General features: G+C 38.1%; 1 protein-coding gene across 15 annotated transcripts in view; it reads left to right on the top strand.

Annotated features, from left to right (window-relative positions):
- LOC121728618 (MAP kinase-activating death domain protein) overlaps window positions 1-26126 on the top strand; it is a 70023-nt gene that overhangs the window by 3768 nt on the left and 40129 nt on the right. For 6 of the 15 annotated variants that reach the window (XM_042116796.1, XM_042116798.1, XM_042116806.1 and 3 more), the window contains exons 2-17: window positions 9546-9753; window positions 10459-10639; window positions 12903-13044; window positions 13333-13483; window positions 13808-13965; window positions 14410-14485; window positions 15165-15339; window positions 15661-15913; window positions 19045-19171; window positions 19514-19546; window positions 22272-22363; window positions 22821-23037; window positions 23281-23439; window positions 23633-23843; window positions 24173-24274; window positions 25654-25748. In XM_042116796.1, the coding sequence (XP_041972730.1) occupies window positions 9652-9753; window positions 10459-10639; window positions 12903-13044; window positions 13333-13483; window positions 13808-13965; window positions 14410-14485; window positions 15165-15339; window positions 15661-15913; window positions 19045-19171; window positions 19514-19546; window positions 22272-22363; window positions 22821-23037; window positions 23281-23439; window positions 23633-23843; window positions 24173-24274; window positions 25654-25748 (2274 nt within the window). In that variant the 5' untranslated portion in view covers window positions 9546-9651. The remainder of the gene's footprint in view (window positions 1-9545; window positions 9754-10458; window positions 10640-12902; window positions 13045-13332; window positions 13484-13807; window positions 13966-14409; window positions 14486-15164; window positions 15340-15660; window positions 15914-19044; window positions 19172-19513; window positions 19547-22271; window positions 22364-22820; window positions 23038-23280; window positions 23440-23632; window positions 23844-24172; window positions 24275-25653; window positions 25749-26126) is intronic. The other 9 variants (XM_042116801.1, XM_042116809.1, XM_042116810.1 and 6 more) reach the window with 5 other exon arrangements.

Below are 26126 nucleotides of genomic sequence, written 5' to 3' on the forward strand. Positions count from 1 at the left end.
CGCCTTGTACAGTGGCGGTTACGACGCTCGCCGCTTTCTTGATAGGGCGAAAATGTATGAAAAAATTTGAGAGCGTTTCTTATTTTTCTTATAAATGGAAATGTTAGTTATTTTTATATAACATATTTAGCTATTTGTATAGGGGACTAATTAAGCAAAAATTTTTTTACCGACTTCCAAAAAGGAGGAGTTTATACGTTCGGCTGTATGTATCTTTTTTTTTTGTATGTTCAACGATAACTCAGCCGTTTGTAATCCGATTTTCAAAATTCTTTTTGTGTTGTATAGGGTTTAACTCAAATTTGGTACCATGTTCACAAAAGTGGTGATCTGATGATGGGATCCTGGAGGAATTGAGGGGACTCCTTGAAATTTGTATGAAAACATATAGTGATTTCATTTTTTTCTAAAGCATTCGAGGTAAATGCTACCAAAAAGTAAGATTTCGCATCAGGTTATACCCTGGATCCGAAGGTACCCAATAGAACTTTAGAATCCTTATAGATACGGGTTCGGGGATTTCGGCGTTGTTTAAAGAACTGAAAGCATAAGCCAACACATCAATTTCTTTGATCATCATCATCAAAATCATAATTATGCCATGGGTCATCACATTATGACCCAATTATTGATGCTTTTCGTGATATTTTGCATCGAAGCAGATGTTTTTGCCTTTTTCAGAATTCGTCTAAATCTCAACTATTTCTGTACATCCTACAGTCTTCATTACTTTGAAGTCGGTACGAGTCCCAAAAGCTTCAGATATTCTGACATTGACTGAACTCACGATAAAATTAGCTGGTACCGACTTCAAAGTAATGAAGACTGTAGTATCATGTACAGAAATAGTTGAGATTTAGACGAATTCTGAAAAAGGCATTATTATAGAGTAAGAGTTATTTAATACTTCTTAGTTCATATTATTATTGTTTTTACCTTGGAAGTCGGTTTTAATTTTTTGTTAAAAATAATAATTATATATTTATTTTCCTTAGTTCAGTGTATTTAGCTATAATGGTACCTAATCAAACCCCCTTTTTTTTGCGATTATTGTGATGGTTAAAACGTATTTAGGTGAAAATTTTGTATGCGGCTATAAATTTTTTATACTATAGACGTAGAGATGAATATATTATCTTTCATTTGAAACCAAAATATCCTTGCAGTGTGACTCCTCATTCTTTAAAATAGTACCTGAAAATCGCTGATATTTGTGAAAAAATGTGATAGCGTCCTTAATGTCATTATGTATGGCATATTTTATCGACAAATTGGCTGTATTTTTTGCATATGTGAAAATTCATGTGTCATATGGGTCTAAACACATTAGGCTGAATTACGCCGCGTTTAAATTGCATACAAAATACGGGCCGAATACGAGGGGTGACACACTATTACCAGAGTAGTTGTGCTATTACGTCGCGTTTTGTATGCGTTTGACATTTGCGGCGGAAATTACGCCGGCGTAATTCAATCTAGTGTGTTTAGACACATAAGTCATGACGCTGGGTCTCTTGCCTCTACAAATCACAAAAACGTACTCTTTCAGTGCTGCCACTCTCACAGTGAACTGTGTAGGTATAAGGGACATAATATTATGTCCACATATTTGTATTTTTTTATTAATAAGGGGCATAATACTTATAATAAATTCTACCAATAAATAAAAGCTTGTGAATTAGTCCTGAATCTTTGTTTTGACCCATTTTCTGAATTGATACAGGAAGTTTGAAGTTTCCTTTAGTACTTAATAAACTGATCAAGTTCTTTCCAAGTTACTTAACTTTGCTTAAGGGTCTTCCCGTACGGAGATTCCGTAATTTACCGTATTTAGAGCCTTATAAACTCATAATTTGAAAGCTACAAAGTTATAATAAAAATACAGCAATAATCTTAAGTATATCAACATTCTTTTCCCCGTTTAAAATTTCTATTATTGTTTATAAAAGGTACCTACTCATGATATTAGCTTCAAAAGTAATACCAATTTATTAAAATTGAAGCATTTACGAATTACGTTTATTTGAAACACACGACAATAGACAATTTCATTAACTACACATTCGCCGTTTAAATTTTTTTTAGATCAATTTTCAACTAAGATAAGTAAAAAAAATTGGATTTTTGTGCGATCTCGGCGACGCGTCAAATTTATGGTCAAGGTCGTTTGCTCGGGGGATGGCCTTAAGGCTTGATTGTATTTTGAAACCCCCAGTACGGAGCCTTTTGTGTGAGACCGCGAGTGCGAGACCGACTCGCACTTGGCTGATTTTATTTATATTCTAGGTGTGTTCGATGCAAAAAAAACGTTAACATACAACATGAAATTTCAGAGCCATAATGTAAAGACAAAAATATAATTATTTATAACTAGAAATTAACTCTGCACCTAAAACAAGTCACTTGTTCACTACATCGACTACAAGTCACACGTCATAATATCGTAAAAAACGTAACTGAACACCTGAACGGCCCTTTAGCCAGGATGTTATGTCAATTCCATACATTTGGTATTCTATAAAGAAGATACATACATCGGTGATTCTATAAAGAAGCGATAAAGAAAACGTTATGGCTATAGGGGCTCTGTATTCGAGCCATTTAGGTTACGACTCCGATTAGTGTGCGTTGCAGACTTGCAGTAGGGAGTTTTATAATTCAAATTCATACAAAATACGACATAGGTATAGATACGGTTACGATCCCTTTCCAAGTTGATACGTGTGCGCGACCTTAAACCGACATATTAACCTGAAAACGCCACAACAATAACTGTGCTGGAACAATTGAACCATGCGCTTATCAGGCGTTATCAGTGTGAAGCTCCGGCATTGGCGTGCTGCACAATGCTGGCTTAAAGTGGATCACAATTTGCATATCGATGTGCTACGCGGTACGCCGTACGCGTGAATCATGCTTATGAATAATAGATTGTTATAGTCGAAACCTGAAGCTTAGGCGCTCGGTTTGAGTTATTTGACTAATCAATACTTCAAAGTCCAAATGAGTGAATTGTTGGCTGTTTACTAAAACTTGGACTCGAGCTTTACTATAGCTTAATAGCCAATAGGATCACTCTAAAATACTACGAGGCGAAAGTGAATAGTGACATATATAATAAATTATCCTCAGAATATATGAACGATAATGAAACAGCATTGACCCATTTATTTCTGATTTGAAGTTGTTCCATCAACGTTTCATCGTTATCAAACATTTACGAATTTCAATAGACACTTAGAAATTGTAGTAAATACACCTCTAAAACCATTGAGATAAATAATTTAAATACAATAAGTTAATTTCATATTATAGTCGCAAATTCTACACGAAGGACCTAAAAACCTAAAAGCCGGGCTTATGCATATATATTTCAGGACTCAAGGTTATAGAAAAAGGCAGTCCAGCTTAAATTAAAATATAAGTATAAAATAATTAAAATATATATACATATAATAAAACTGTAGAAATGACAATTCTGTACAATAAAGATATCCAAAAAATAATAAGCGGGGGCTGTTTTTTTTTTTTTTTTGGGAAAAAAAAGCGGGGTCTGTTACTACATCGCTATGGAAGCCAAAACTGTGGTTAGTTTTTTGTCTGTCTGTCTGTCTGTCTGTATGTTTGTTCCAGCATCACACGAAAACTACTGATCCGATTTGAATGCGGTTTTCGCAGATATATTTGTCTTCTCCCAACTTAACATCTGGTGTACAAAAAATTTTCCCCCCACCTCTCCAAGGGGTCAAAAGAGGAGGTAAGATTTTGTACCAAACTTTTTTATTTAACACGAAAACTACTGATCCGATTTGAATACGGTTTTCGCAGATATATTTATCTTCTTCCAACTTAACATCTGGTGTATAATTTTTTCCCCCCTCACCCCTCTAAGGGGACCAAAGAGGGGGTCAAATTTTGTATCAAACTATTTTCTTCAATGGACTAACTTCATATTATTAACTGTATTTTTCAATTTAACATCTGGTGTATAAAAAATTTTTCCCCACCCCTTTAAGGGGGCCGAAGAGGGGGTCAGATATTGTATCAAACTTTTTTTTAACATGAAAACTACTGATTCGATTTGAATATGGTTTTCGCAGATATATTTGTCTTCTTCCAACTTCATGTTATAAATGTCAAAGTGTATTTGTTTGTTTGTCTTTTCTTCGCAGCCTAACGAAGCAACCAATTGACTTGATTTTTGGCATCGACTTAGTTGAAAGGATAGAGAGTAACATAGGCTACTTTTGGTCTTGGAAAAACATCATGTTTCTAAAGGAGATTTGCAAGAATATTCGTATTGTACACGATTTTCGAATTCCACGCGAGCGAAGCTGCGGGCAAAAGCTAGTATATTATAAATACAAAACATGTTTTTCTCGAGCGTCTACTATTAGGCTCTACTTAGGTTTATAAGTTTGATACATATCTCTTAAATATTAATTATATTTTATTTAATTACAACACTGTTAAAAGGTCAACTTCTTTGATTAACTAAGGTCAGCTTGTTGTTAATATGGCATACGCGTGAGTCGTGACCTATTGTAGATTGATTGATGAAAATGTTGTTATGGCAAACGACTTACAAAGCAATTGATGTTTCCAAGCCCGAAAGGTTTAGCTCGTTACACAAAATATCTCTCGCTGCCCACGATTTACGTACAAAAATAACCATTATTGACTTATTTCATGTAGGCAGTAGGCAGCTGTCCGGAACGGTTACTACAAGGTGCTCCACGGTCTTTTCCACTCATTCTGCCGCACTCAGAGTGGAACATTAATTACTTAAATGTAATTAAGTAATTCAAAATTTTGACACAAACCCCATATATCATCAGTCAAACTCTTCATAAAATTGAAGGTCTCTGTTAAAAGATGGCTAAGAACACTCAAGATGTCAGCTTTCACAACAGATCAAAATCTGTCCACCCGTTTGGCTATTACGATGCCACGGATAGACACACACACAGGCAGACAGAATCGTCAAACTTAGAACACCCCTTTTTTATGTTGAGAGTTTACCGAGCGACTAACTGCTAATAACTATCCAGTCTCTATGAAATCAAAATAATCACGTATTTAACTATAGTAACTCAATGTCAGTATTCAGTAATGAGCTCGCCCTTGAAGTGTGAACGATGCCGCTGAACTCTACCCGAGGGAGGCTGATTACAATACTTTACTACACTATCAATAGAAGGCTTACACTCTGTTAGGACAAGATTGCAACGGGATTTAATCTAGCCATTGGCATTCGGCTTAATAACTTCTATTGAGAATGGTATTCGACGGTTGGACTTTTATTGAAAAATTCCTTGGAGAAATTCGTTGAATAAGTACAATAAAAGGCTCACAAATGTTTACTTTAACGTTGCTAATATCGAATTTAAGCTCTACAATACTCTGGGGATGGATAGAGAAATAGGAAAATATTTTTCCGATTAACAACGGATTGGACTGTTATGAGTCATCAATAATATTATACAGCACAACTGTTTGGAGTCTAACTCCACAATTTAAAATCAACATTGGCCATCGAAATTAGCGAATGATTCTGTACAACCCTGTAAAATAATGTACAATTGCAGTCTAGGCAGTAGGCTGAGTGCTCTATCTACATAGAGACGAACGTCTGCTTTATCGTCTGTAAAACCACAACATTTAATGAGCCCGACCAAGTTATTTACGACTCACACTCAACTAAGTTTTGTAGCTAGATTGCTTACGTCACTACAGTGTTGAGTTGTGACCTAGCTCTAGGAAATTGTAAATAGCAGACTTATAATAAATAATATGTTTGGTATTTTAAAGTTTTTGTGATCTTTTTTTACACATCGTTTAATTCGTTTTAAACTAAATTGTAAACAAAGCTCAGAATATCTGCATTCTGCGGTTGTGATGATTTAAATTTAAATTATGAAAACATATTATTAATAATATTTAATAATATTATTATGAAAATATGCCATATAAATGAATTAAATGATAATATTGTTATTGTGGCACATTAATTTGGTCGTATTGACAGAGTAAGGAAGTTTATTTACCAGCGGAATTATGGTAACGCTAAGTTATAAATCTACCCGCTATACGAAATAGCTACAAAACCACAAGCGCCTAAGATCCCATAACGGTGTAATATCCTCGATAGATTACTTCGTAATAAACAGAAAATCAATAGCCTCTATGGACCTAAAACAATAAACTTCCCTCATAAAAGCAACAGAGTACAGATGTTTAACGGTTCTATTATAATAATTTACACGTCTCTCTACCCTCACCCACTCTTTATCAGATCTGTGACGTTACTATATCCATGTAAATAAATTTTATTATCTGCAATAATTGAAAGTATATGCCTCTCTCGTACACCTACGCGAATGACGTGATTAGCGAATCAAACGTCACCAATCGATAATATTTACTTGTGTGTAAACTGTGAGAGCCAAAGTCAAGATCACATTGCTCACATTCACTCCAGCTCGAGCTCTCAATAGATCTTTGTTTACGGTAACGAGAGTACTTCTTGGAAAAGGCTACCTTATAGTTGGTGTAAGTAATTAGGTTACCTTTACACGCCATTTGTTTTACGACTCGTACTTAAGTAAAGTCACGGTCAAGTTTTATTTATTCGTAATCAGTAATCACATGTATCGGACTTTAGTGGCTTAATTATAAGGCTATATTATAAAAGGAAAACCCTTACAGCTAGAAACATGAAATTTTGCACACGGGATTTCTCTTATTATCTACTATCAGAGAATTTGATTCCTAAGTAGATGGGGGACCTACGTATTTTGGTCGCGTTACGTCAAGCACAGATCACAATTAACATTGAATTGACATGATTCGACCAAATGGTCAACCATTGGTCTGTCAACTGCCTAGGAATCAATTTCCTCGATGGTACATATACAAGAATATTATGTACACATCCACTAAGCGTAGACCCAACCGCGGAAAAAAGGTAGTCGAGGAAAAAGTTAGCGTCATTCTATTATATAACATATAGCCAAAATATCCAATTTATTTTGTGTGTTTGCTTTGGGGTACAAAATATATTTTTGGTCTATCGCTACGCCGGATTATCTTACAAATGTGAGTCATGAAGCTAGATTAATCTAGATGGAAAAGATCTGATCGTTTAATTGAAGGATTACCACGTACATAAAAGCACATCACAATCAGCAAAGAAAGCAATTTTAGATGCCTTTATCAAGCCTTCTTTACGTATACCATAAAACGAGGCTTGGCTTTATATCCAGTATAAACTTTTACGCTGATGCGATATTGCAGGTGAGACTTAGGTTTTATGGTTTTCCAGTAAACGCGTAATACCCGTGATTAAAACGAGAACGGATTAAAATATACTTACTTACTTCAAACGATCGAAGAACTCGTTTCAAATATGAAAGGAATTTTATTATATTATGGATTAAAGGCAACCTGACACAATAAAGGCGCTCCAAATATTTGTACACCAAACCTGAACAGAATTAAATTATTTCCAAATCAATTCCAAATAATAATTAATTAAAGCGGTCAGGTTTCATGCATTAATTATATCTGCCTTTGACGTTACATTTAGTTAGTAAAGTGCAAGCTTTGTTAGTTGTTACTAATTGTAGTTATTATTAATTATTATTATTAATACGTGAACGAAAAACTTTGTAACCCTTTTTACGAAAAATGGGGAAACGTAGGTGCATAAAATTTTGCACAGTTATAGTTTATATGGTGAAGGAGTGTATCGAACTAATATTATTTTGAAATTATGCTTTCATCATACATTTTTTTAACAAATAAAACATTACACACACTACAACACACACACATGAGAAATGACAGTTTTTTGAGTGACAAGCCTATGCATACGAATTATACTCTTTTATTTATGGTTGAAGTCTGTTGACAACAAGTTGACAAATTGAAAATGCATTATAGTTTTTTTTTATTGAATCTAAGATACTATTAGACAATGCTTACACGGCCAGTCTGAGATCAGCTAAGTCCCAGAGACAAGAGTTGAATTTTTTTTACAAAATATAGGTAGTAGTCCTAATGTCGTTGAAACTAAGGTCGAATTTCGACCATTGGGCGATCTCTAGTTATCATTATTCTTCGTTTCAAAAATTTTGATCAAACAAAATATTATAAACAATGTGCTTTGTGCGCGATATGGCCGTACGAGCGATAAATTGCCTATTTCTCTTATAAAATCTTCTTTTTTTTTATGAAATAAGGGGGCAAACGAGCCAACGGGTCACCTGATGGAAAGCAACTTCCGTCGCCCATGGACACTCGCAGCATCAGAACAGCTGCGGGTGCGTTGCCGGCCTTTTAAGATGGAATAGGGTAATAGGGGAGGGTAGGGATGGGAAGGGAAGGGAATAGGGGAGGGTAGGGAAGGAAATAGGGTAGGGGATTGGGCCTCCGGTAAACTCACTCACTCGGCGAAACACAGCGCAAGCGCTGTTTCACGCCGGTTTTCTGTGAGAACGTGGTATTTCTCCAGTCGAGCCGGCCCATTCGTGCCGAAGCATGGCTCTCCCACGTATAACCTTCCTAACCTTCTTATTTTTACCAAATACGATTACTACTTACAGTAATATCAAATATGTTATAATAATTTTATGAGTCCTCTTGCCGCACTCAGAGTGGAACATTAATTACTTCAATGCAATTAATTCATGACACTAAAATAATTATTAACTATGGTCTACAATATTATGTTTGTTGACTTAAGGAAGGAAGGTTAAAAGAAATATCGAAGGTTGGGAAGTATAGATCCGTTGTAAAGTACAATACCCTGGGCGTATCTTGGTGTCTAGGAGAATTGGGTCACAAGGTATATGGGTCAAGAACGCGAAACCTTGTATTATATACAATTTATATCTAACCGTACTACTAACTCTGCTTAAAAGCTCGTATTGACCAATCAATATCATGTTATAGACCAGGCCTATAATCGAATTTCCTCGTATGAAATAATATTTTATTCAAGGTGGATGGTGGTGGTTCTCGTGTCGCATTTTCTAGCTTTAATTACTCTTTAGCTTACTTACTGCCTCGCAGCTGATATACTTACTATAGTATGAAGTTGACATTTAGGTTATACATTATAAATATTATAGTATAATATGTATAAATATGTCATACGCCTAGTTTTTATTATTCATAGCATACGCCTAATTAATTTTGGTTCCTTCCGTTCAACGCCCGTTTTAGTCCAACCCACTAGTCTATTGATTTTTAAGAACTGCCAAGGTCCCAAATCTACAACTCTCACAGCTTAAAGCAATATATTATTATTTGCTTTTATTTTAGTCGCCCAGATTTTAGCGATATTGCAGCTCAGTAGATTAGCCCAATTACTGATTTAATATTTAGCCGAGCTGTTAAATACAGACTCGTCTTTGATTTTTTTTTATTTTATGAATTTATTATGCAACTTTTAAACGTTATTAATGACGTCCAATCGCGCTGACTATGTTCGGCTAATTTAGGTACTTTGTATTACTTACTTATAATATTTTTTGTTTCAGGAATCAATAAGTGAGAATTATGAAAAGCAATAATAAAGTAAAGTATAATGGGTTCAGTAACGTTTATTTGTAATTCAGTTAAGGTCACATCTTGCATATCAAAAGTATGGATATTCAGAAGCAGCACTTATGTCCGAGGCTGGTAGATTACTTGACGATAGTTGGAGCGAAGCCATATTTTTCTGGAAAGGGATTGGCACCGGTGCAGGTAAAGTATACTTACATTTTACGTTACGTAACTTTAAGCTTCAAGCGACAAGCGGTTTTGTTATTAAAGACAATCGAAGTTATTATTTAGCGCAAGGTAGTTTATTTTAGTCCGCTAATCGGATGAATAACATAAATTCATCAAACAAAACAACAGCCCTTTTCTTCTCCCTCTGACATATAGACGAAGACTCTACATTTTCTTGTGTACCAACTACCCAACGAGCAATTTTTTATTTTTTTTGGCAGAGACTTACGCTCCGACTGCGAGTACAAAACGGAAAAAAAATTTGAGATCGTTTTTTTCGTAACATGTCTGTTTCTTAGGTCAAACTAACTTCGCAATATTGTTTTACCCACTGAGCCATATGAAACTAGTCGTTCAAATATGGAAGTCATTGCCGCTAGACGGACTTCGACACATTGACCTTATATATATATATATATTTTTTAATATATTAATTAATATATAAATGTCAAATAGCTAGTTAAAACATAATATAAAACATTAGCATAACGTTTTGTATCGCTGCCACGTAGTGCGTCTTACCTCATAATAATATTACGATTTTCATAATATAAAAAATATTTGTCCGTGGCGTGTCGCGTCGCTGCTGCGTGGTGGCGTCAAGTGCTGATGCCTTTTGTAAAAGGCAACAGCACTTGGCGACACATATGCATGTTTACCTGTGAACTGTCGTTGTAGGCGCCAGAGCTGCTGCGTCGCTACCCGCTGACCAACCACGATGACTTTCCCCTGCCGCTGGACATGGTGTACTTCTGCCAGCCGGAGGGCTGCGTGTCGGTGGGCCCGCGCCGCCACCTCGCCCACGTCACCACACGAGACACGACCTCCTTCGTCTTCACGCTCACAGACAAGGACTCCGGTGAGAAGCAAATCTATACTTTATACTCATACTAATAATATTATAAAGCTGAAGAGTTTGTTTGTTAGAATGCGCTAGTTACAGGAACTATTGAAAAATCATTTTTGTGGTGGATAGTAATTTTATCAATGAAGGCTTTAGACAGCGAAGAATAAGAGGAAAATATTATGAAAAATTGTTTGCAAGTGCTAATCTCATGAACTACGGCAGCGATTTTGTTATTTGGAATGGATATAGATAAAAGAGTAGGCCACAGGTAAAGTCATCTAAGGCTAACGGCGAAGCTACCATAAAGGTCGATTGAAACTCGAAGAACGCAAAAGCGGCGCCCGCGTGCACGGGTTTCATTTTGCTCTACGGCCTACGGTATTACAAAATAGCGGCGACATGGGTCGCTAGACCAAATATATCGGTAGAAAATGAGATTCATACGGCGCGCCGCCGCGCCGCTTAGGCGGTGCAAAAGCCAAGTATTTTTAGCAAGAAACATGGCAAAGTAAACTTAACTACTTAAGTGTGTATTTATTTATACATTATTTTGTTGAAAGTTTTGAAGGATACGGTTATTTTTCTAATGCTGAGTAGGCGTGCAATAAATTAAAAGCATTTCAGCATCATGTTTGGGATCTATTTTAATAGTATACAAATGTTTGCGTTGTAAGTACACAACAACTTACCTACACGGTACAATGTTACATAGGTCGTGTAGTGTTTACCTGTTGGCTGTTGTATAAAAGCGTTGTCTCTACAGATGTGGTATATTGTGATTAATGAGGCGTACCTGTTTACCGCCCGCCCGGGCCTAAAATAACTCACTTTGTAAATATCTCGTGTATAATAATACGATTATCATAATATGCCGCATAATTGTTATGGTTTTCTATAAAAGCGTCGCGGCTGTTTTCCGCATAAGTAGGCATGTTAATGCTGAAAATAACCGCAACGATTTATTTTAAGCGAATGCCACGGTTTTTTTTTTTTTTTTTTTAAAGAAGGCAGGTCACTGTAGCCCTGACGTCACTGCGACCCATGAGGATCTATTGTGACTCCTTCGCACTAGAGTATCATCCCCAACCCTATACTGCTCATAAATTGAACGATATGGTTGGGGTTGGTGCCACGAATTTCCTCTGTGGACGAGTATTCGTGGCGACCAAGGTGCCTGTTCCTGCTCTGTAGTAGAGCAGGGCAGTCGAGGAGAAGGTGAATAGGTGTTTCATCCTTCTCCTCACAGAATCTGCAAGTCATTATGCTACAAATACCCATTCTGTTTAGGTGTTTGTTGAGCTTGCAGTGCCCAGTTAGGCTTCTGGTAAGGATTTTTAATTGGTTCCTACCCAAGGTGAGCACTAATTCTGATTGTTTCTTGTTGAAGTCAGGAATTAGTGCCTTGGAGTGTTCAAGGCCAGGGGTCTCAGCCCATTGCTTCCTGCATAGTCTGTGACCCCATTCCTTGAGCACTTGCTTTGTGGTACTGGGAGTTATACCACAGAATGGTTCTGGACCATATATGAGACTCTCGGCCCCTAGCCTAGCCAGCTCGTCAGCGGTTTCATTGCCGGGGACGTTGCTGTGGCCCGGGACCCATACTAGGCGGATGTTGTTGTTCCTTCCCAGCATGTTTAACGTCTCAATGCATTCCAGAACTAATTTGGACGAGACTTCTGCGGCAGTCAGTGCTTTAAGTGCAGCTTGACTATCGGAGAAGATAAAAACGTTTTTATTAACTAGGGCCATCTCCAGGCTTTCTAGTGAACAACCGAGGATAGCGAAGACTTCAGCCTGAAACACGGTCGCAAGCTCCCCCAAACAGGCGTATTTGCCTTTTGGTGGCCTGCCTCCGTAGATTCCGGCTCCCGCACGGTTGTCTTTCCTTGATCCATCCGTGAACCAAACTATGTCGCTAGGGCGGACATCGATTGGATTTTTGTTGCACATGCAACGGTTACACAGATTTAAATTTTAGTCATCATTAACCATGCGTTACTGAAAAATAGCTGGCGAAATATTACAAGCATAATTTGTGATCAAAGACGTAAAGTACAATTTGAATGAAGCTATACAGCTTCATGCTCTATTTTCTAAAGCTTTATTTAAAAAAAAACTTTATTATTCTATCTCTATTTTTTCTATTTAGGTGTAACCTAACCTAACCTAAATAGACAGTATACCTATACCTCGCGTTACCGTTAGCTCAGTATTTAAGGAACAGTTGCCAAAATATAAAATCGTAAGGCCTACTATTAATATTGCATTTGTGCAGGTAAAACTCGTTATGGCGTGTGCATCAACTTCTACCGCGCCGTGGAGCGCGCGCCGGCGACTGGCCCGCGCGACCGGAGCACCCTGCGCCGAGACTCCTGGAGGAAGTCCCTCGAGAGGAGCTCCGACTCCGCCTTCTCCAGGTGACAATACGACCATTTTGACGAACGATCAGTACTTTAACGATCTCTTTGTTTTATCTTTCTCTTGTATATAAATAAAATTGAATTGTAATTTTGTTAGTCTCGCTAAAATTCGGCTAAACCGATTTGGCTAATTCTAGTCTTAAATATTTGTGAAAGTCCGGGGAAGGCTTATTAGGTGAAAAGTGATGCGAAATTCACCGGTAATCTGTTTTAAATAAATTTCCCTAAGCAAAGCCGATAGTTCATTAGAGCATTTTAGCCCTCTAACGCGTGTGGATGTTTCAGTGACTATAGAAGCAGCAACGTGGCGCCGAGCGACTCAGAGCGGGACAGCAGTGCGCCGCGCCTCGCGCCCGACTCCGAGAGCGGCGGCTCGCACACGCCCAGCCCGCGCGCCACCAGAAAGAGACAGGTCTCTAAAAAAGGATCCACCAAAGTGAATGTTGCATATTATATTATATGCACGCAAGAAAATATCATGGGCAATGGGCATGTCAGTTTCTTTCTCTTGATCGCGATGGTGTTCAAGGCCAAGGGGAATGGCCATACCAGGCCAAGTATACCTACCGTATAAGGGACAAGCCTTAAAAGAGCTCGCCTAAAACTGTTAAAAATTTAAACTATCTTTCCATATCAAAGGTGGCCAAATATCAGATTTTATCTGATCAAAAAAGCTTATAATATTTGAAGGCACAGTCCTTGTAAAATTATATGAACTAAAGAACTTGGTCGCAGATTTTAATGTAACATACTGTTGCAGCGAGTACGGAACCACTCCTTGACGTCGATCTGCCTGCTGTCGCACCATCCCTTCTTCTCCACGTTCCGCGAGTGCCTCTTTATACTTAAGAAGCTGATCGATGCCTGCAACGAGTCTTCCAGTCCGAGACGCGTCGGCGCGTCCAGACAATTGTTTAGGTAACATTAAACATATAATACATTAATATTTTATTATTGAACAACACTTAAAACAATGTATTCATCCTTGTATTAATAATAAGATTTCCAATAAGCATTTAGATTCTGGTAATACAATGTTTCATTCTATCGAGTGACTTTTAACTTATTTAAATACAATGACAAAATATTGTATAACTTGATAATATACATATATGTTTTTTTTAATGCTAAGCAATGAGTTTCTAAAATACTTAGTAACATAGAATATCATTGATGCTAAGGGTATTAATTTAAAATACTTTACTCATTAATGCCCAGCTTATAAATTCACTCGCGCTTTTAATTGGCTAAGGCTAACACTAACCAATCGAAAACTATGTTGAATGCATAAACTCCTATCAATCGACCTCAGAATCTTGGCATTACTCGATTCATTATGTTAACATTTTTATATATTTGTAGGGATACGGTGTGGTCGGTGCTGACGGGGCAGGCGTACGACAGCACGCCCAGTATTGTGCTGCACGACGTGCGAGAGGTACACTACAAGTACATAGTACTGTCAGAGAAATTGACCGACCTAATTTGGTCGGGTTATGTTAAACCCAACCGACTGATCACGTCTTACATTGTAGCCCGGCTTTCGGATCCCTGAACCACTTTTGTTTACTTAGCTGCTAGTCGAAATGTAAACCTAGTATGGTGATGACTTGAAAGTTGGGAGAGCCTAGCTTGAGAACAACCGATCTGAGTGTGTTCCGATATTGAAGGCTCGTACGATTTGACGAGATTTGATTGGCTACTTATAGGTCAATAAGATCTGAATCCTCGTTAGTGACTAAACATTCTGGGACTAATAATAATAGTTTAACTAGTTAGGTTAAACTATTATTATTAGTATTATTGTATATGTATTTAAAATAAAAAAACCCTTTTTTTTTCAACAAATTTTAACAAATGATTACATTGTCATTGGCTCTCAATAGGTACCTATGCAAAGTTTCGAATTAATTACTATTCGACTACTCGAGATAGGTAAGTAAAAATCATGATCAAAGATTCCGTTCCCAAGCTTGTAAAGGGCTCGCACACATCACTGAGAATTTGCATCGCATTGCAAATATCTGCGATAAAATAATAAAAATGACATTGCGATGCGATACGAATTCGCAGTTAATAGTTATGTGTGGGAGCCCTAATAAAGGAACTTCTGCCAGGTGGAGACGTGGATCCTGCGTCTGCTGTCGGCGCCGGTGCCGGTGCCGGGGCGCACGCGCGTCGAGCTCGAGCTGCTGTCGCCGACCGCGCACGCGCCGCTCGTGTTCGCGCTGCCCGACCACACGCGCTTCTCTCTAGTCGACTTCCCGCTACACCTGCCGCTCGAGCTGCTGGGTAATGATGATGATGATGGATGGTAATTGAGTGAGTGGGTAGTGTTAAGTGCGGATGGGATAATAGCTGAGCTGCTGAACGAAATGAATGTCGATTGTTAATAAGGGTACATGGTGATAAGAGCTACTAGCATAGCATTTCGATGTTAAACGCGCCAATTTTAGCCCCTACAAGACAATGTTTAACTCGCGTTCAAGTCAAATATTTAACAATAAAAATATTCGATACATGCATTACATCTTCGTTAAATAAGTCTTTAAAAACGAAATTGTCTCAGTTTGTTCTGGATTATAGACGTCTCAAGCTCGCTATATTCCGCAGGCATAGACATCTGTCTGAAGGTGCTGACGCTGATCCTGCTGGAGAACAAGGTGGTGGTGCAGTCGCGCGACTACAACGCGCTGTCCATGTCCGTGATGGCGCTGGTGGCCATGCTGTACCCGCTCGAGTACATGTTCCCTGCCATCCCGCTGCTGCCCAGCTGTATGAGCTGCGCCGAGCAACTGCTGCAGGCGCCCACGCCCTTTCTCATAGGCATACCCACCTCCTTCTTCACATACAAGAAGAGCTTCAGGTATTACCCCCATCAATGTCCAAGCGGCAGCCGGCTGCCGCATAACAATTGAAAATCTATTGTGTCTGCGATACCCACGATGGAAATGCTAAGGGCTTCCACACAAAACTGCGAATTCGCATCGCATCGTAATGTAATTTTTATTATGAGTTTCGTCGCAGATATTAGCGGTGCGATACGAATTCGCAGTTATGTGTAGGAGCCCTAAACTCACATTTATTATTTGAATATTAATGCTTGAAGCAAAACTTTGGAGTCGATATTACAAAAATTGTGCAGTACAGCAATATAGAATTTCGCACACTTTGTCCACTACCTTCTTCCTTTAAAGTTTAACCAAATCATATAAAAACAAAATACCTTATCTGACAAGATATAAGAATAGAATAGAATAGAATAGAATATACTTTATTGCGTTCAAGATATTGTACAAACATAAAATACATTCATCAAAGATACAAGAACGCAAAGGCGGCTTTATTGCTATTGAGCAATTTCTTCCAAGCGACCTTTGGTATCTATAGGAGTACAATAACAATTAACTTAGGGTATACTGTGCTCTAATAAAAACTATAAGTATTGAAACTTAACAACTAACTTAAATTCTAATAATATTATATAATACATATATGCCTAATAATTACATAAACATTTACATTCTAATACACAAATAATAAGTATAATATAAACTAATAAATACTCTATAATAATCAAATATTAATATACTAAAAGTAATTATTGTAATCCTCTAAACATGCCTACATGTGAGTAAAAATAAAAATAAAAAGAAGGAGAAGGATAAGTAATTTGCGATGGCTGAATTACCATTACATTCAAATAACATTACTTACGGTACATATTATTATTGTTAGGAAGTGACTCTAAATAATGTTTTTTAATTAACGATTTAAAGTTAGAAATGCTCTTAGCTTCCCTTATATTAGTTGGTAAAGAGTTCCATAAAAGTATCGACCTGACCGTAAAGGACTGTCCATAAAAATTTGTTTTGTGATTTGGGATTTCGAGAAGGAGGTTAGTCGAAGAGCGCAATTGTTTAGAATCCGATGTTCGGAAGTTAAATCGATCCTTAAGGTAAGACGGTGCCCTCGGATCGTGTAGCAACGTGTACAAGGAGGATAGAACACGCATATTACGACGAAGACGTATGGGCAACCAAGAAAGCCTAGAACGGTACTCCGATATGTGGTCAAATTTACGCAGACCAAAGACAAAGCGAATTGCCATGTTTTGGAGACGCTCTAGCTTATTTAATTTTTCTTCAGTAAGGTCTACAAAACATGTATCTGCGTAATCTAATATAGACAAAAATAAGGATTCGGCTAGCAAAATTTTGGTTTTAATGGGTAATACGTTCTTAAGCCTTCCTAGTGAGTGCCACACTGCGTACACCTTACTACTGATCATTGAGATATGATCTGACCATGAAAGATGTTCATCCATGAGAACACCCAGGTTCCTTACCTTTTTACTAAAAGGAACTGGAGTACCACACACGAGCACCGGAGGGAGTTTCACCCAGTCAATCCTTGAGACTAATCCCTGGCTGCCAATGATAATGACCTGAGACTTGTTTGGATTGATAGTGAGGCCGTTACACTTACTCCACTCGCAGATTGTATTCAGGTCACTATTAAAGTCGATAACTTTACTTGGAAGATTCTCTAAGGAAGACTGAGTGTAAATCTGGAGATCATCTGCATACAAGTGAAAGAGAGAAAACTTAAGCATAACTATAATTGTGTTAATAAACAAAGCAAATATATAAGATTGATTTATCATAAACAAACTTGACAAAATCCTCGCGCCGCAACTTACTTTCCAAGTCCGGTGACCGGGCCCGGTGAGAATAAATAAAATAAAATAAAAAAAATAAAAATTGTTTTATTTCTGAATAAATTTGAATCAAATATTTTCAGAACGTTGAACTACATGTTGCCTACCACCGGTTCGGGAACTAACCCGGCGAGAAGAAACGGCGTAAGAAACTCGCACGGGGCCACTTTTTAGTAAAAAAGTGGAAAATTTGTCTTTTAAAAAAATAAAATTTACAATGTAAATAACTTAATCTATGTTTTGCAAACTCTATAATATGCGACAACAAATAACACGAAATATTCACATTATCAACTTTTTCTCGTCTGCTTCGCGACGCAATTTTTGAAAAAAAAAACTTCCTTTTTGCAACTTTACATTTCTATAATTTGTAATGAAAATCAGTCATAGTACTATTTGCCATGCACTGCCCAAACTAAAACGTAAACGTACTGTGAAATACATGTACCGTAGCGTCCGCGTAGCAATCACGTAGACCATAGTGTCCACGTAGCAATCACTTAGCTCGTAGCGTCTACGTAGCAATCACTTAGCTCGTAGCGACCACGTAGTACTCACGTAGACCGTAGCGTCCGCGTAGCAATCACTCAGCTCGTAGCGTCCGCGTAGCAATCACTTAGCTCGTAGCGTCCGCGTAGCAATCACTTAGCTCGTAGCGTCCGCGTAGCAATCACTTAGCTCGTAGCGTCTACGTAGCAATCACTTAGCTCGTAGCGACCACGTAGTACTCACGTAGACCGTAGCGTCTGCGTAGCAATCACTTAGCTCGTAGCGTCCGCGTAGCAATCACTTAGCTCGTAGCGTCCACGTAGTACTCACGTAGACCGTAGCGTCCGCGTAGCAATTACGTAGCTCGTAGCGCCGCACCGTGCTAGCGATAATTGAGTTACGGCCAAATGCGATTACCGCGCCGAACGATGTATCGGTTAATCGATTTTGGCGGTGCTAAATAAACATTTTAATATACACTGTATTGTGTGCTGAAACGTGTTGCGAGGATATTACCAGTATGGTTTTACCGCGAAAGCGTTATAAATAAATTTTTAGCAACGGTCGTTGAAAAGTGATAACCCGCACCATAATATCATCAAAAATATGTTACTCTGGCTGTCAGGTTTTCCCGTGCTTATCTTAGTCGGCGGAGCTGCGGGCATAATCAAGTTCAGGCATACATGATACACAATACACATAGTATAATGCTTTTATCACTCCCCTTTCGTTTGGTTTCGCCGTCACTGAGCAAACAAAGATATTATAATACTAATGAAATATTTTAGATTGCCTGACGACATTTGGCTAGTGGACCTGGACGCGACCAAACTCACGTGTCCCACTGGCAATGACCAGGACCTCCCCGCGCTGCCCGAACCGGAGTGTTCCCAACTCAAAAATCACTTGAAACAGGTAATACTTTTTTAATTTTTATTGTTTTACGCATTTTTGCAATGTGGTCAATGTTTCACCTTTCGAAATCCTATCTCAAAATATGTTTGCAATATTCTTTTTGTTTCGAATCCTATTTTACTGATTGAATAAAACGTTTTTGTGATTTGCCATTTTCATGTTTTTTTGTGTGTTTTAAGTATTTGCAAAAGCCGAAAATGGTTTTGCTTTTGCAAATAAAATTATTTATTACAAAAACGTTAAATTCATGATATTTTGCTCATACTGTCGTGTGTTTTGATATCTCTACAATTTGCTTTCCCCGATCTGAACACAACTAACTACTTCGCTTTCTTCCGCAAGACTATGCATCTGTTTGGGAGTGCCGGAACTGGTGTAAATATCTCCTCTTTTTACATTTACATTGCACTATTTACATTTTACACAGTACAGTTACCAGTTAGTATGTGCTGTCAGAGAAATAATTTCATAAGCGGGTGGAAGTCTATTGTAATTTAGTCTGGTTATGTTTAAACCTCGCGAACTAAACACTTTTTTATTAATTGAAATGAGGTGATCCGACCAAATTGCATAGGTCCAGTGTCCACCATTTGTCAACGAGTAAATTTATCTGATGCTACATTAGAATCTGTATATTATACGTAAAATCTAACACTACACGAGCGAGCTTCTACATATTGTATATTTTTCGTTTTCACAAAAATAATACCAAGTGTGTCTTGACTGAATATTGAGTACAATACAATAAATACAGTTCAGACTGATCAAAAGTTATAATAATAATGCTCCATACATAACATACTACTAATACTATTTCTTTATAAAACGACATATTTTTAGTCATGCTCTACACTTGGGGATTCAGCATGTTTGTTATTTTGGTATTGCTGTGAAAATTTATCAAACATAAATTACTGTCATGTCATAATAGGTACACTACATCAATTTTTAAATTTTCTTCGTGTTATACTAACAAAACTTCAAATTTTCAAAGAAATGTAAGGTATAGCGTCATATTATATTTGTATACCTTACCCACGGAGCTAATTAGCTCCGTGACAACACCGCAGTAAAGCGACACTACGCTGCAACCACAAAACGGAGCGACGCGACTAGTACGGGAGCCCTAGAACTAATTTTTTTATTACCATCAAGCAAATTTTTTGTGAGCAGCTTGATTTTGATAAGACGAACAACATTTTTATTTGCGAAAAATCTCGTAATTGGTAGCTAATTCTAGATTTACACGGGTGACTAAAGCCGCACGATTTACGCCGCACGGCGAAAATCTACCGTCTAAATAGGCCGCATGCGGCGAAAGCCGCAAGCCCCAAAGTCGTGCGGCCAATGGCCGCATGCGGCTGGTGACTAAAATCGACCGTGCAAACGCTCAGTCACTACTCGCAAGCGTTCGCTTGCTGCAAATACATAGCGGAGATCTCGGGCGGCACAGGCGATTTTTGTAGAATGTGTAAATAGGGTGGCGATTCGGCTTGGACAGGCGATTCGACTGGTGAGTTGCCGATTAAATCGACCCGTTAGTCACCCGTGTAAATCGAGCATTACAGAGATAGAAAGGATTTCATACTTTGAATTGATGGTCCTAAAATATGGACTGTTTTATTTGTACGACAATTTTACTCTTAAATTATATAACTATCATTATATAACATTATATAAATTATATAACATTATATAATCTATCAATATACAATAATCAGCTCGTTAGGGTTCCGTTATAGGGTTCTGTAATCAACAAAACTTGGTTGACTACTGAACCCTAAAACGGAACCCTAACAAGCTGATTTGTTCTAGGGCTCCCGTACTAGACACTTTACGTTCCATAGAAGTTGACGTTCTACAAACGACAATTCTATGGAACGTGAAATGTCGCGTCGCGTCGCTGCCGGCCGCGTAGTGTCGCTTGAGCTCTGGTTCCCTCCAAAAGCGTTTTGACACCGTTCTCTAGGAAACAGCTCCATATTGCTTACATAGACAACGTTCTGGTGACGTCATTCACCGCTGTATTGCGGCAGCTATATGACGGCACTGCTTTTGGAGGAAACTAGAGCTTTGGTGCCGTTTTACCTTAAGCAACCTGCCGTTTTATTTTAGCTCGTAAAATGTTTCTTAAGCAGGTGAATATAATATTGTTGTTAGAAAATGACTCGTGTTAGTTAAATTTCTTTGAAAATTTTCACGTCTACAATGAGATGTTGGTGCTTGTGATTATTTTTACAATGTCAAGGTATCAAAGGATAAACGCTAAAATGGTAGGTGGTAGCGTTACTCAAACGTATATTATATATGAAGGCTGATTTAATTATAATTATAGCCTCTAAACTCCAACGCCATGCTTACTTTCTAAGAACTGCAAAAGTCTGCATTGAACTGAATCAAATTATGCCATAATATTATACAAACAACTAATGAATGAATGAATATTCTTTATTGCATTTACACATACAATAAATTATATACCTATACTGGTACTACTAATATATATTCTGTGCCTATACTAATATTAGTAACTGGGCATGAAATTCAACGCAGATTCCTTAATCATTAGAAGTGTTTTAGAAGGTAAACTCTGGTGTTTAAAATAGATTAAAATAATTATGTAATGTCGTTTTCGCAGTTGTGTGTTTCGTGTCGTATTTTTTCTTTTTTTTTTTGTAATTTGGTGTGTACTTAAAATAAGTAGTAACAGTAGACGGTAAAGCTTGTGACTTATATCCGCTCAGCTTAGCTTGCTACAGCTTTGCTAAGTATAAAATAGATTATGTATAACTAATGTTGACTTTGCTGTTAATATTATGTAAATAAAATGGACAAATATTAGAATGAAGCTTCTAGATGTAAATATTGTGTTCTATTTAAAGTGTAGTTAAAATAAATTAATCAAAAAGAATAGGCTTATTCTATTATAGACTCTAAATAGAACGTAATAAACGGTGGATATAACTATTTATATCTACCGTTTGTAAAAAGAAAATAATGTAACCACGCTCCCATAAAGTATTTGTATATATATTTAAAAATCCCGTTTATATAAATAATCCGATGATATAGTACTTAGTAGGTATTGTTTTATGTCCAGGCGATAAGCAGCCTCAGCAACTCGGCGGCGGAGCAGGCCAACGCCCAGCTCATGCCGTCCAGACGAGACAGCGTCGGCGGAGCCACCTTAAAGTGAGACTTCATACAGATATCAATTATTATCATCTCACAATGACAGCCTTAGGGTCAATTCAGACCGCCATGTGATGCGTAAATACATTTCTATGTTTGTACTGACTTGGCAGATTTCAATTGCGTGAGACGTCTTGCAAATCTGTCAAATCCATACTTTAGAAATGCATCTACACGTCGCGTTGCATTGCAGCCTGAATTGACCCTTAGACAATTCGCTATGCTGAATGCTGATTACGACGACGACGAAGTTTGAAGACAAAACATTATGGGATTTGTCGTTTCTATTGTATCATTTATCGATGCCTAATGTCAAATCCTGTAAGATTTTTTACAACTTGCCTGAACGCTGATACCAAACATTCTTATTACTCAATTTTGTTATGATAAGTATATAATAATTTGTTATGATAAGTATATAATACGATCTGTTGGCTCATTTCCACTTCGTTTTCAGAGTTCAGCCGGCTTCATTTAAGGAGGGCCAGTCGGGGTCCCACAGCTCCCCCGAGAGCCGGCGCATGTCCGTCAACAGCGCGCACTCGCAGCGGCTGTCACTGGCGTCGCCACACTCCACCGCCAACTCGCCACACTCCACCCCGCAGCAGCCCTTCAACCCGCTCATCTATGGCAACGACGTCGACTCGGTCGATATTGCCACCAGAGTCGCCATGGTAAGTAGTGAATGCCATACTCGCACTAATCTGATGTAAATGTTGAATTACCAAGGTGGTTGCTTTTTTGTAACGAGTAAGTACTTTACGTTACGGCTGTTTGTAAGTACGTTTGCTTTTATATTTAGCCCGACAGCGTAGCCAGAATTTATACGGACCGGAGTCTACATAATAGAATCGTTTCTTCTGCTTTAACGAAATTTGTAACGTATTTAATGAAAACTTGTCACCTTTCAATTTCAGGTGCGCTTCTTCAACTCGCAGAACATTCTGGCGAACTTCATGGAGCACACGCGCACGCTGCGGCTGTACCCGCGCCCGGTCGTGGCCTTCCAGATCAACAGCTTCCTGCGTTCGAGACCCAGGACCACGGCCTTCCTCAACAAATTCGCGCGGACGCAGGTACACATAATATAGTTGTGTAGTGGTACAACTAGCGCCATACAATCCTGTATCGCGCTCTCGAAGATTTTGAAACGGCCAAGACATATACAACTCATGGAGTTATCATGGAGTTTGTGTTGCTATCTTCTTTGCTTTGCAGACGTAGGTCACCTTATATAATAAATAATAAAAGTCGATCTATCCGTGGCAGGCCGTAGAGTTCCTGGCGGAGTGGTCGCTGACGCCGTGCAACGTGGCGTTCCTGCGCGTGCAGACAGGCGTGTGCGACCCACGCCAGGTGGGCGACAAGCCCAAGTGGTTCGCGGCCGCGCTGCAGCCCGTGCGCTTCGCCGTGTGGGACGACGGCAGCTCGCTCAACGGCGCGCTCCGGCAGCTGCAGCGCCAGGAGAACCAGCCCACAGGTGTGTGCATGCGTACGTGCGTGCGTGGGTGTGTGTGTGTGTGTGTGTGTGTGTCTGTGTGTGTGTGTGTGTGTGGGTGTGTGTGTGTGTGTGTGTGTGTGTGTGTGTGTGTGTGTGTGTGTGTGAGTGTGTTTGTGTGTGTGTGTGCGCTTACAAGCATCCTTGCGTGTGTGAATCCGACAGGACGATATTTTGTTTATATATTGCTATTTCATATATTTATTTTAAAACTTTCTCTGCATGTAATTGAAGTGTGAGGCTGTATAACCTTTTATTATTATAATAAACATTCAAAAGTAATTAATATTATATTTATTGTACCTATACAGATGAGAGCGGCTCAGACTCCGAAGCAGCCGACAGTACGAGCTCGTCATATTCGTCGCTCAGCGACTTCGTGTCGGAGATCGCGTCGTCAGACTTGTCGCCGGGTATGTCATATTTAATGACTTTTACTACTGTATTTAAATGTTAAGGGCGCATTCAGACGTGCGCGTTTTCCCAAACGTTGCAGCAGAAAACGTACGTCTGAACGCGCCTTAAGATGTTCCCGGAACGAAAGCATTATAGGTTCGTCTGGTAGCGAAAGAGGAAAAAGCGCATTGATGTTACAAGTTGTATCAAATATTTAAAGACCTAAAATACGATTACAAGTTTACAAAATGTGCATTGTAACACTCGGTCCTCCTCCCTCACTGATGTAATGCTCGACTCTGTAACGTTACAGTACATGTGAATGCTCGGGCACCTTTATCGCTGCAGACTTAGCAATAATAAACATTTCAGGTCAAGTTACACTTAAAAGCAATACCATTTGCAGGAAAAGGTCTCGCAGATAATGAAATTAGAAATTAATTTTATTATTTGACGACGAGAGTCCACTTGACATTCTTCTGAAGTGAATAGTATTTTATTACTTGTAATAAATATTTTAAAGCATTCACTTTAAACGATTTATTCAATTAAGAGGGCGACTAGCCCCAAAAATCAAACATCGTCCTTCTCTCTTCACACTCACGCCCGTCTTTCATATGCCAGGTGAAAAAGAACGACACGGATTTATCGCCAAATTGGTTTTTTCTCAATAACTCGATAAATATGCAACATTTTATAAATCCGCTAGATCGATCTCTCAATGATAGAATTTTATACAATGTGTTAAAATATTAACTTAGTTCAATATTGTGGTAATAGTTATGGCAATAAATGAAAAATTCGTGAAAATTAGATGCATCTTTGCTACGAATAATAAAAACTAAGGAAAAGTAACTCCGTCAAAAAACATGCTCCACAATACTTGTCAAAAAAGTGTACCTTAGGTACACTTTTCAATACATTTGCAATATTTAGGTGACCTTGAGCTGTACTAGGCTGACGTTACATGACAGATCAAACGGAACCAAATTTAAAACGGTAAGAGTATGGGAGTTACGATTCCTTAGTTTTTATTATTCGTAGCATCTTTGTGATTTTTTTCTATCGAGTTAATTTTAAGATATCGTGTTTTGCTCAGATCTAATTCTCGGAAATATAACGTAGTATCCAATTTTAGAAAATGAAACAATTCGGGGCTTATTTTTAAGTATAAAAATGAATTATAAAATCGACACTTTGATATTTATGTATTTATGAAACCAACTGGTTATATTTTAACTTACTCAAATTAAAGACATACGATCTCAGCTCACAAAATATAAATATTTTTTTAATAAGTTCTTATTAGATACATGATAGGTTATTGGCATCCAAAGATCAACATTTGTATTAGGAGACATCAACATTTGTATACTTAACAATAAACATATTTCAGGTGGCAACGCTCAACAACAACACGTTATAGGGGAGACCTACAATGCCGTGGTGCAAGTTCCCATGACACTGTCCTCCTCGCTCGATCCCAAAACGGTGAATATTATGCACTAATATATTGTTGTACCATCAGAGAAACTGATTCATAGGGAGTTAGCGGACCTAATTAATTGGTCAGATTATGTCAGGTCAATAATAACCGACTCAGTCAAACTCAGTCGTTTGACTGAGTCGGTTTACCAGTTGTTGAATCAATTTCTTTCATAGTACACATTTTGTGTGATATCGAGATCCAAAGGAATATAATATTTGCATCCAGTAAATGCTCAGTCAGGCCGTAGTCCACATTATTCATTTCAGATGTGGCATATAAAGTATTATCACTTTGTACTGTTATGCCCCTGTAACAAAAAAAAGTTACAATGTGAAGGTGATGGTATACACTATACAGTATACACTATAAAGGATTGACTC

The sequence above is a fragment of the Aricia agestis genome, chromosome 7, assembly GCF_905147365.1.
Source record: "Aricia agestis chromosome 7, ilAriAges1.1, whole genome shotgun sequence".
Lineage (NCBI taxonomy): Eukaryota > Metazoa > Arthropoda > Insecta > Lepidoptera > Lycaenidae > Aricia > Aricia agestis.